Source organism: Sinohyriopsis cumingii, chromosome 8 (genome assembly GCF_028554795.1).
Source record: "Sinohyriopsis cumingii isolate HCF-2022 chromosome 8, ASM2855479v2, whole genome shotgun sequence".
NCBI classification, from domain to species: Eukaryota; Metazoa; Mollusca; class Bivalvia; order Unionida; family Unionidae; genus Sinohyriopsis; species Sinohyriopsis cumingii.
In genome coordinates, this window is record NC_142968.1 from 3,145,124 (window position 1) to 3,157,687 (window position 12,564).

General features: G+C 34.0%; 1 protein-coding gene across 1 annotated transcript; it reads left to right on the plus strand.

The window, feature by feature from the left end:
- The first annotated feature begins 4,996 nt into the window (after window positions 1-4,996).
- Window positions 4,997-8,955, plus strand: LOC149792864 (uncharacterized). The gene is made up of 3 exons (XM_089966244.1): window positions 4,997-5,112; window positions 7,051-7,263; window positions 7,854-8,955. The coding sequence occupies exons 1-3, from the start codon at window positions 5,040-5,042 to the stop codon at window positions 8,048-8,050; spliced, it is 483 nt and encodes a 160-aa protein (XP_089822370.1). The 5' UTR covers window positions 4,997-5,039; the 3' UTR covers window positions 8,051-8,955.
- The last annotated feature ends 3,609 nt before the right edge of the window (window positions 8,956-12,564 follow it).

The following is a 12,564-nucleotide window of genomic DNA, read 5'->3' on the forward strand; positions in this document are numbered from 1 at the left end:
ACAATCATCACCCTGCAACTAGGGGTGTAATGGTTTGTCTAAGAGGTCTAATTATGTCATGTTCCAGTAGAATCTTTTTAACTGAAGACATTCACAGAACATTATCTCAAAGCGTGTTTCATTGACACTAAAGGAAAATTGAATCTAAATCCCTAAGAACAAATCTCACATTTGTAGCTGTGCAACATTAAATTAGGATGACTAGGAGATTTACATAATTGAGTGAACTTTCAACCATTTGAATCGCAATTAAATATTTCTTATTCATTGTTATGCCTCACATGTAAGTGATGCATATTTTCTGTAAAACCATTGGAACTGGCATCGATGTTGAAGATGTAATATGTTCTTTCTTGTTACAGACGGGGAGACAGTGCCAAAAAGCTTATGTTTTCTACTGAATCCACCAAATCAAATGTTTGTGATTGCATTTGACAAAGTTTCTCAAATAAATATGGTTTAAACTAAATATGCATCGGCAGCCAAAGTTCGAAAATTTGTCTTGTTTATGACAAATTGTACATTGACTTTTGCTGGGTTTTGTGTCATTTATGAAAGATTATAATTCTAAATGTTATTAACTATCAAACCTTCAGTACTTTTTAAGTTCTGGACTATTTTCCAGGTGCAAAAATTGAAATGTGCAGCATCTGACTTGCCCCAGTAAACGTATTGCTCCTTCTTATTTCCACTCTAAATAAAAACTATTCGATAAACATAATCTCAAGTGATTTACTATTGAATTTATTAAACTCGGTGAATAATTTCCATTAGCATTACCATCTGTACATAATTTATGCGTTAATGATATTTTATTGATTGATTTAGAATTATATTTATGTATTTTTATTTTTTCGATTTCATATCTTACTTATTTTATTTGTTTTCTTTATGTTATAGTACATTAATAGAATCAATTTTGGTGCGCAATCTGGCAGTTTTTTTCATACGATTTTCATTCATCTCCTGTTTAAATTTTCCCGGAACTTGATACTTTTCATGATAATCTGATGTAACAATATGTTGCTCGTGGTTTTAATAAACAACTTTTATTTTGACTAATAATATAAAATTTTGATCTATACGTGCAAAAATTTAAAATTGCGGTGCAAAATGGGCCATGTACGTATAATTGTGTTTTGAAATTGCGGCGTAAATTTGTCCATTTAAGTATAATTGCGTTTTAACATTGCGGTGTAAATTGGTCCATGTACGTATAATTGTGTTTTAAAATTGCCGTGTAAATTGGTCCATGTACGTATGATTGTGTTTTAACATTGTGAACAGCTGCTACATGCTTTACTGAGCATCTTTCTCTAATTAAATCGTGAATTGAATTTTGTATTATTTTTCGAAAGTTCTAACAAATTCAGCATCGATTCTTTTCTGCATATTCTCGACACTTGCGTTTGCAAAGAAAAACCTTTGATCTTTGATCAGTTCCGTTACACGAGTCTTTATGACTATCTGTTTTAACAACTTTTCTCAAAACAGTATTTAATTCACTATATGGTATCATCGATGCGGCCTGAGTAAATTCTAATATATTTTTTATGTTAATTGAATCTGAAGATGTCATAAAGCAGGTACTATTCGTTACACAACTTATAGAGCTGCATTGTGTAAGCTTATGGTAACTCTTTTTTTTCACTTCATTTCTTTAATCACTTTCCAAATCCATACGAACGCTACTCCGGAATATGAACTGTGCATCAAGTAAATCTATTGGATATTCAGAATCACGTGATCAGGAATGTATTGAATATTAAATTGTATTATCTCGTTTTATAATTCCTGCTGTTATTGGGATTCGAGACTCAATTCCATGTTATTAAAGCATACTGAATACGTTCATTTGGTAACGTATATATAACCAATAGAGAGGAAGGGCACTATCGTGAAGGTGGTGATAAAACACACTTCAGACGAAACTAACATGTAATGCTCAATTCTTTATTGAAATCCTAACGATGACTACAAGATCACAATAAATCAAATATCAACATGCCAAGGATAAACAGGAGAAATGACACTAACAACAAAAAATAAAAGATGAAATACGTACTTTAAACGCAGTAGTGAAAAAGATAATAACCCAACTATTATGGAGAACTAAATACAAGACAAGCCGATTTAGAAGCAATGATGGAAAAGATGGAAAGTTGTAAACCTCATTGGTATGGATCTTAATAATATATCATCTTGAAAATGTTTTAAAGTCGGAAGTTCAAGAGCATTTTCACAGAATAAACTGAGATATATTGTCAGTATATATATATATATATATATATATATATATATATATATATATATATATATATATATATTGTTCATTGCGTCATTTAATCTGTAAAGGGTAATGTCTATACAAGTAAAATATTATTAAAAATTATTCGCTCTTTCAGTGATTTCATAAATAACGCGATATCTAATGACCACAAATATATGTAAATAATACAGTCCGTGCGACAAATATCAAAACTAATCATGAATCATAAAATGGTGTAGATGACAAAGTGTCGGAAAGGTGATATGAAACAATGCGTATCTTCTTTTACTCGTGAACAAAAAATTTAAATTAAAAAATGAAACGAAAAGGTAATGTAAAATTGTATATTTCAAACTCATTATGAAATAAATAATTATGGCGCATCCCGGTTTGCAATAGGATGCCATTTATCTCTCTCTCTCTCTCTCTCGCTGTATATATATATATATATATATATATATATATATATATATATATATATATATATATATATATATATATATATATATAATTAGTATCGGGTGATAATATACGAGCACGCGTTTCTCGCCATGTAACATACTTCAGTATGATAGATAATCCCAAGGTCTGTTATGGACCATCTACCCCTTAGCCGTATCTCCAAAATTACGTTATCTTATGGGAATAACCTCATCGATTGTTTTGTTTACCCAATATTAAGTGTTGGCATGCCATAAAAGGGTACAATAAGCCGTGATCCCTGAAGAACAAAACAGCGAAAGCATTACAAGTCTATAATTTAGACTGACATTTTCAAATCTCAGACAATACGACTGTGAACAAGATCAGCTGTTAATATTTCAGAATAAAATGTTCATAAACATCCTGTAAGAATTGCAAATAGAATCGTACCAAGAATCAACGGCATGTAAACTAAGAAAGTCGTGTATATCGTAGGTTGTGAATCGTGCGCCTAAATTCTTATTATTTGAAAATATTTTAAATTTGCAATATTTACATGCTATGCCCATTAAGTATCATGTCGATTATCCAATGCAAGCATGAGAGTGCAAATATATCTTTACGACTGCACTGAGGCATTGGAGACAGTTTGTGTGCAAAATGATATGCATTCAATGCAAACATATTGTCTTCAGCTGAAGTTCGTATGCAACTTGCATGCATATATATATATATATATATATATATATATATATATATATATATATATATATAGAGAGAGAGAGAGAGAGAGAGAGAGAGAGAGAGAGAGAGAGAGAGTTCTAAATATACATCAGACATAACGGAAAGTGCTAACCTGGATTCCTACAGAAGAATGCTTGATAATAGTAAGCAGAATTAATATTTTAATACAAATAATAATATCATACAGGTTAGATAATATTTAACTCGTACTCTACGAAGATTCGAACACAAGTCAGCGGATAAACGGCAACCATCTCCTTGCCGGCACACACGAGCCCATACTCCCTCACGAACAAGCAGACATGACCAAGAAATGTTACTCAATCGGCGTTATATGCACTCGAGTGTAGCAGACACACTCGCAAATATATATATATATATATATATATATATATATATATATATATATATATATATATAGAAAGAGAGAGAGAGAGAGACAGAGAGAAGGGAGGGGTTAAAAAAAGCAACATTTTTGATGATGCGTACTTGACGCTCGGTTTAAAGGTTACTTGAAAAGAATTTTCTTCATTTCCGAATAACCTGTTTTCTCGAACATTTTAATAATGCAGTTAAAGACGCTTTCATTTAGATGCATCTATCAATTGTAACGTTACTGAACTTGCAATTCTAATCCAATGTAATAAACGGATGGATACTACAATATTATACATGTAGAGTGCCAGAACTTTCTAATATTACGGATAGGTCTGCTGAGGAAAACAAACGTAAAATTAATTATCGTCCATTTCTTAAAGCATTAATTAGAACAATACCATATGGCGGTCCAAGATTTAATAGATGCTCACTTATATTATTTAGATGCATTTTGATCGTGGCAAGGTTTAGGGACACAAAACGAGTGTGAAAGGAGTTCTCAAAACTCTATCTCTCTCTCTCTCTCTCTCTCTCTCTCTCTCTCTCATTTAGACTTGTGTTTATATTGTCATAGATGAAAATCCCTAATTAAAATAATTAGGCAGCATAACTATTATGCCTCTTCCCTTCGATTCGGATTGATTCTAGAATGTCCCAAACAATACACGTGTTAATTATGGTCTGCCATGTCTATTTACACAGCTTACGCCATGCCATTCACGAAGCGTTTTGAGTGCGGTGTGATTCGGCTAGTGACAGTTTAACAAACCATCGTTAACTTTGTAGCAGAAAATTAATGTAATATATATATATATATATATATATATATATATATATATATATATATATATATATATCAAAATTACCATCTTATCTCGTGATTAAAACCTTTAAACCGCATGCAAAGTTAATAGTTGTCATGGTTTTAAATAGGTTGTATAACTGCATTTCGGAGGCATAAGGTGGAAATTAGACACGATGACAAATAAGGAAATATTTAGTGCTTCCCGCAATTGCACATCAAAATTCTGTTCAAATTTTTGCAACTTTGAAATTCCCATCCTATGAATACCTTTACATAAATTATGTAAATAATTATCTCGCTGATTAATCGGCTCTTCGTTAGAGAGAGAGAGAGAAAAAAAACTATCTATATATAAAGCAGTTGGAAAAAGCTTTGTAAGTCTTCCATTAACTTGAGACCAAAGAAGTTGTGGTTTAGAAGATGGAGCGTTTCACGGTTCTCATTAGCTTCATACTTGCAATGTTGTACACAACAGAGACCGCAGCGTTACCTAGTAAGTCTCTTTCACTCTCTCATTTCCTGTTGACATTCTCCGAGTAAACGAAATCTTCGATTTCAAGTGAATCCTATTAAAATTGAAAAGTGTATGAGGATTTTAGAACGTATATCATGTTCAGATACCGTTGCCGCATAAATTACATACCTTTTCATAATTCTAAAGAATTTTTATACATTAAATTTGAATACTTCAGGTTTCTACCATACACTACATTGGTCTCATTGTCTTGAGCAAAAATTACACATTCCGCAAAGTACAAGTGAAATTTACAATGGTACGAACTAAAAACGGAACTTGTGGGAAAAGTGGCTAATTGAATTGCGCTTGTTTTTTATGTTTGGCCTCCACAATTTGGTTTTTTGAACTACCGGAACGTATTTGTAAATGAGGCAAAATGAGCATTTCAACATGACCTAAACAGAAATTTCGAACCGACCTCTTGAGTTAGAAATGTTGCATAGCATATGTTTCACATAACCTGTGACTGGTCAAGTGAAATTTCCTTCCCCATGTGGGCAATGGGCAGTTAATGGATGATCTTGTGATACGGGTCGTTCTGTACCTTGACCTCTTCTACAGTAGATTGAAAATACTATTTTGGTCAATAAGGCTTTTAGATTTACCTGCCAGGTACTGTGTCACACATGTACTAGGACCGACCAGCCACCTGTCATGTATTGGATTACCATCATCTGAAAAGAAAACATTACCTCTGTTATTGACCGGAATATGGACACAAACTGCCTCTTTTGTTACGTAACGTCTCATGGATATGATATTGGCATTAATACAGCAATTAATATAATTAATATAAAGCTTAATATAACTATACCACTGACGGTGTCGTAAAAAACAAAGAAATAACATTTTTAGATCTGTAATAAATGGGTTTGGCCTATGGAAAAGTGGCATCGTCTTATGTTCATTCCTAGGTTGTATAGTTTCATGTTTTGGAGTAAAGAACCGGTGCTATCAGTATTGCCTAAACTGTCATCAGTACGTGACCTGCGCTTATGGGATCATGTACATTAGACCATGCCCAGTGACGAGGCCAAGAAATATGTGTGGACATCAACAACATGTTATGCAAAGTCCAAGTCGAGACGATTTCCGCTAGAAGTAGTAGCTCCAAAAGGAAGTTTTATTTACTCGTTTTTTTTCTTCTTCAGAGAACTTAAATACGTGTATTCCTAAATGTTGATTTTGCTCAGCTATCCAACCATGTATGGAATGACGTTGTTATGAAATTTGATTATATATCCTTCGTGTATGCATCACCAGCAATGTGTACAAAGTCCAAACTGTAATATAAATCAGCAATACGTATCCTTTTATTTCTGATTTCCATCGTGTTTCTTATTTCAATACAATGCACCTATACTTACATTAAAATGTGACAAAACAACTTTATAAACACGCGATTATCTGCGAGAATTAGTTTAATTTGATAATGTATATAAAATGTATATGGGACATTTAGGTTACACAGTAACAGTAAAAGTTGGGCAAGTTATATTGTGCAAGGATAATTCAATATGAAATAGCATATGTTACTGTTTGCCAACTTAATTAATTCGAACAAAGTTATCGAGATGTTTGCAGAAATATCCAATTTGCTATATTAAATGCTTTTTCACATGTGTAAGCCAATACGATGTTGAAAAGTCCATTTAGACTTTGACTAAACCTTTAATACAAATTTACAACGTCTCTGTTTTCTCCCATGTGGTAAGAAAACAATCGGATTTGCTAATACTAAAGTTCACGTATATGTCGAGCGATGGCAGTCATTTTCAATGGTTAGGAAAACACGATTTGTATTCCTTAATCACATGCACACTGGAAGATTCCTAATTGTTTACCACATCAGAGAGTGCGGATAACGTTTATTATACACGAAAACAATTTATTTTCTTATATCCTCTTTCACAGGTTGTGTTAACTCCTGCTTTGGAGTAATGAATGGAAACTATCAATACTGCCATAATTGTCACCAGTATGTGTCCTGTGCTTTCGGATTCGAATTCATAATGCCATGCCCTGATAACCTTGTCTGGGATGACGTCTTGAAGAAATGCCACTGGGTATCATCAACCTGTGAGCCAAAGTCACAGATATACACATCAGACATAGAATCCCGAAAAGGTACTTTCATTTTCTACTGAATATGTATTTAGATCATTTCTAGTATGAAAACAAAAACAAATACAACTCCAACCTCAAATGGCTAAGAAAGTTGAAATAGTGAGAATGGAAAGGAGAGTGGGCTATGAATGTACTATGGAACTACAACTGATGTTATCTGTACTCAATTCACTATAAATCGGAGGTAATGTTATTATTGTCAGCGATTGGAAATTAAATCGAAAGTTCTGTTGTTTTCAATGATTATTTATACCTTGCAATGACGTTTCTGTGTCACGGGATATATTCTGTAAACTTGTAAGATCATTTATGCTAAGTGATAACAATTCCTATATAAATTAGTTTATAGTACATAGTCTGACAAGGTTTGTATCATCATGCGATTGGCAGATTTTTGCATTTAAGAACATCACTGCACTGACATTGCATCTAACTAATCTCTAGAATCATATAGTACTGTCACATTGTTATCACTATGGAGATATGTGACAGCTTAACGCATGCGTTCTTATGTTCAAATAACATCTCGAAATTCGTATGAACTAGCTTCTTTATAGAGAAACATTACATCATGTTAAATGAATTTACAGGTTGTGTGAAATCTTGTGATGATGTAAGAGATGGAAAATACCAGTACTGCCCAGACTGTCGCCAGTACGTTTCGTGCGTTCACGGGAACATGTACATCATTCCTTGCTCCTACGACAAACTCTGGGATGACAATGAGAAGAAATGCGTTCGGATATCCTTTACATGTGCGGCACTAGGACATGATAAACACGATTAACTTTCGTTTTGTTTCTAAAGGTTTTCCCATTATTTTTGGATGGCATGAACCTTTTGTATCCGAAACAAATATGCGTACCATTCTTTTGTAAGCATAAACGTATAATCAAAAAGTACAAAATACTCATTCAATACACTGACAAATTTTAAAATCTTGTAGAATAAAATATACTTCTGATTAATTTCATATATGAAGAAATGTACTATCTCCAAAACAGAGGTAAAGGCGCATACTCATTAAAAATAATGCATCATATAAATCGGAATATCTTCTTTTTATACGATACACAATATGAATTAGGGTTAATAATGTAGTACATACTAAAATGGTCATGAAAATGGTTGACAAACATTTCAATTACGACGATTTTGAATTGTATTGGATATATGGTGGTAGTCCGATGAATGACAAACATTAGGTCTGAAAGAAAACAAGTTGTCAGTGAGCATATAAATCAGGTGGCGTTCATACCTTTGCCAGTGATAGCATTGGTTAGACATTCCACAGGTATCCACACATGTTCGAGTTTGAGTGACATGTAACGAGACGTTATTTATATATTTAAAAAAATCCAGTTGAACTTGACAAGCACGCTCTTCTAACAGATAGATCAATGCTGTATAGATCTGCAGTGCGTCTGATATGCAATTTTCCGGTCAATGTTAAATTATTAAATTACTTTAAAGTTTTATGCTAACGGTGACTTACATTAAAATAGATTAACAGATACAAACAGATGGGTGAATGGCTGTATACGTACAAATGAATGAATGGATGAGTGAATATACGAATCATTCAATCAATGTATATTTATTTGAGTTTGTAGTTTGCAAAATATATGAAGTTCTTACACTATGCTGTTTACAAATTTCTGAAACTGAAGAATAAAGTTTGTGTTATGGCAATTGCTTACGTCAGTTATTGTATATACAAATATGCGATTGAAGGTATTTGTTCACGTTTTCCATTCTCGTAAAGACTATAATGTTTGGTTACTGTACTCTTTTTCCATACTCGTAAAGACTATAATGTTTGGCAACGGCATACGTTTTCCATACCCGTAATATTTTATGTCTCTTTGATACTGGCTGTGATAGCAATCCTTCAATTTTTCTCAGCAACCGGATGAATGATAAACAAACAAAGACTTATACAAGAAGAAAAAGCGTACCACTGTCCATATTGAAAGAGAACAGCCACACAATATTTTGTCATTGATATTTACCCTTGTGCATAATTCAAATGCAAGCAAGCAAAGATATATATATATATATATATATATATATATATATATATATATATATATATATATATATATATATATATATATATATATATATATATATTTTCCCCTTCCAGTAACTATATATATATATATCCTTACTGGAAGGGGAAAATTTATACGTTACCAGGTTTTTGCTGTATTTAAAATTTACATTTGGTATTGAAGAACTAATATAAACAAATTTACGTTTACTGGAATTATGATTTCTTTTAAAATTCTTAGTAGCAAGTAAATGTTCGCAAGTAATGAAAACAAATCATTAGAAAAATAAGTATTCTAAAATGAGGACTAAAGTTTCTTAACTTATATAATTATCAATATCAAAAGCACCTTATAAAGGTCCCAAGGCAAAAGTGAACATTACCATTATTAATACTGTCGGGCAGCAACTGAGGCCAAATGTACACCTCGTAACATGGCATTTATCCACTGCGTTTCTGAAACTAATAAAATCCGAGAGGAACAAATTCTAAATGAAATAACACTAGTCCATATTGAGAAAGTAACATTTGAGATCTTCACTTTCTACATAAGACCAACAGTAGTCCATACAAGGTCTTAAACATCTGAGACGAGCACGGTATATATAAGAAAAACGCAAGCCCATAAAGGATCAGAAACGTACGAGAGGGACACATTTTATATAAGAAAAACTCAAGCCCATAAAGGGTCAGAAACGTACGAGAGGAACACGTTTTATATAAGAAACACTCCAGCCCATAATGGGTGAGAAACATCCAAGAGTACACATTTTATATAAGAGCAACACTAGCCTATACCGAGTAAATAATATCCGAGAGACATCAGATTTTATATAAAAACAAATGAAGCCTATAGAGGGTTACAAACATTCGATAGGATCACGTTCTAAAGAAGACCTACACTATCCTTTACTGGATCAGTTTTACATATCATACTAATGCATGGGTTTGAAAGAATATGAACGTCAGTAAACTTCATTTACTTGTAAGTAACAACACAACAATGATCAACCAAACACTAATAAATCCACGCAAAAAAAATTGCCGAATTTGCAAATAGTATTTCCACCGTTTAGTATCGCTCTGCTTGTCGAGACCTATTTAGCAGCGAAACGACTGACCAAAGAAACATTCTTTTCTCATTTCGTTTTTGGAACTATCGTTATTATCAGTAACCTCTCGTGCGATTTACCATCAACTCAGTCAGGGGGCCACGAGTGGCCGAATGGTTTAAAGCGCTCTCCGTTACGGATCACTGCCATCTCACCTCTTTCTGCGTGGGTACGAGTCTCGGATTCGGCTAATGTGGGTATATGAGAAAGCTTGCCAATAGCTTCTCGTGGGTCGGTGAAACGTAGCACAGAGAACAACTTTTGTGTTTGATTCTGAATTGAATGGATAGCCAGTGTAGGGTACAGACCAGCGGGTAGGTGTGCTCTGACAATGGTGCTCTAAGTATGATATGAGCAGCTGTGTTTTGAACTTTTTGAAGTTTCTGGAGTAGATATTGAGATGAAGCAGACATAATTGAGTTACAATAGTCCAGTCTTGAAAGTACTAATGAACACACAAGTTTTTTAGTGGCATCAACCGAAGGATATTTGCAAATTGAGCTGATACATCTCAGCTCAAGATATGCAGCATTGCATATGTTCAGGACATGTTGGTGCAATGTGAGAGTACTGTCCAGAGTAACACCTAATTTTCGTACTGATTGTATGAATGTAATGTTGGCGTTGCTGATATTTATTGTTTGAGGTAAAGGATGTGAATGAGAAAGTCTTTGTGTTGTGATCAGAATGGTCTCAGTTTTATCATCATTCGTCTGGAGCTTGTCCCATGTTATATATGATTTCACATCAGAAATGCACCTCTCTACACCTTAGATGGTAGCATAACTTCAGTTGGGTGGCTAGATTTGTATGTTTTGGTGTCATCAGCTTAGGACTGGTGAGACACTGGATGCTGATCTATGACACTTGAGAGCGACTGAGTGTGCAGAATGAAGAGAACAGGTCCAAGAATAGACCCCTGTGGAACACCACAACATATATCAACTGGGTTGGAGTGTATTCCGTTTGCAGATACAATTTGTGTCCTGTAGACCAAGTAGGACTTGAACCACAGTAAGGGTGTATCATGAATGCCAAATACATGCTGGAGACGGTGAAGCAATATATCATGGTCTATTGTGTCAAATGCTGCAGACAAATCAAAGAGGGTGAGGACTGTAATCTTTCCGCTATCCAAAGCAGAGAAAATGTCATTACCTACTTTTAGAAGATTAGTTTCAGTACTGTGGCAAGGACGATATGCAGATTGTACATTGCTAAAAAGACTGCTTGAATTTAGATGAGATACAGGCTGGGAAAGAACAACCTTTTCTAAGATTTTTTATATGAATGGGAGATTAGAAACTGCGCGGTGGTTCTTTAAATCGTTATGGTCTAGTGTGGGTTTCTTCAGCAGAGGCTTTACAATGGCACTTTTGAAAAATGATGGGAATTCCTTGGATGAGAGAGATGTATTAATAACATCAGTTAGTGAAGGCAATACTGGATGTAAGCACTCAAGCAGCAGTGATGATGAAATTGGATCAATTCAAATGACTTTGGTCAACTTTTCATCACGATTGTACGTACAAAATCCATAGAACAGGTTCAAACGCTGCTAATGGTTGCCGCTCAAATGCTGTATCCCAACTGTATGGTGACGACGAGTCAATTGAAATTGTGATGTCAAGCTTATCTCTAATGGTTTGTACTTTGTCACGGAAGAAATTTGCAAACAGGTCCGGAAGGTGTTGTTTTGTTCATTGACATTAGCTTGTTAGTAATCTCGAAGAGCTGTTTGCGGCTGGAACTTTCCATGATCTTAGTAGTGCAGTGGGCTGATTTCGCTGCATGGACTATATTTGTGACATTCTTCTTAGAGATTTCATAGATTTGCTTATGAATAGCGAGTCTGGTGGAAAGCCAGAATCTCTCAGCTTTACGGCGGTCTCTTTTAGCAGAAGCTGGTCTCTAACACTGCTATACCTTGTATAACACTTTTGAATTGATACTCTGCATTTGGTAGCTGTAGCATGTTTGTCAAGCAATGTACGCAGACAGTTATCGAGTTGTTTTGCGGTAGGAAGTAAGCAAGTTGTTAGGTTAGCTTGGATGTCGTGTATTAGTTTGGCTCTATTTATCATACGGAGGTTTCTCTTAGTAGCAGATAAAGGTGGAGGGTTAGAGACTGATACG

Excerpts from the sequence above, each read along its gene's own strand:
- LOC149792864 (XM_089966244.1), top strand. The coding sequence starts at position 5,040 with ATGGAGCGTTTCACGGTTCTCATTAGCTTCATACTTGCAATGTTGTAC. Across the intron at positions 5,113-7,050 it reads AGAGACCGCAGCGTTACCTA|GTTGTGTTAACTCCTGCTTT; the intron begins GTAAGTCTCTTT and ends CCTCTTTCACAG. Across the intron at positions 7,264-7,853 it reads AGACATAGAATCCCGAAAAG|GTTGTGTGAAATCTTGTGAT; the intron begins GTACTTTCATTT and ends ATGAATTTACAG.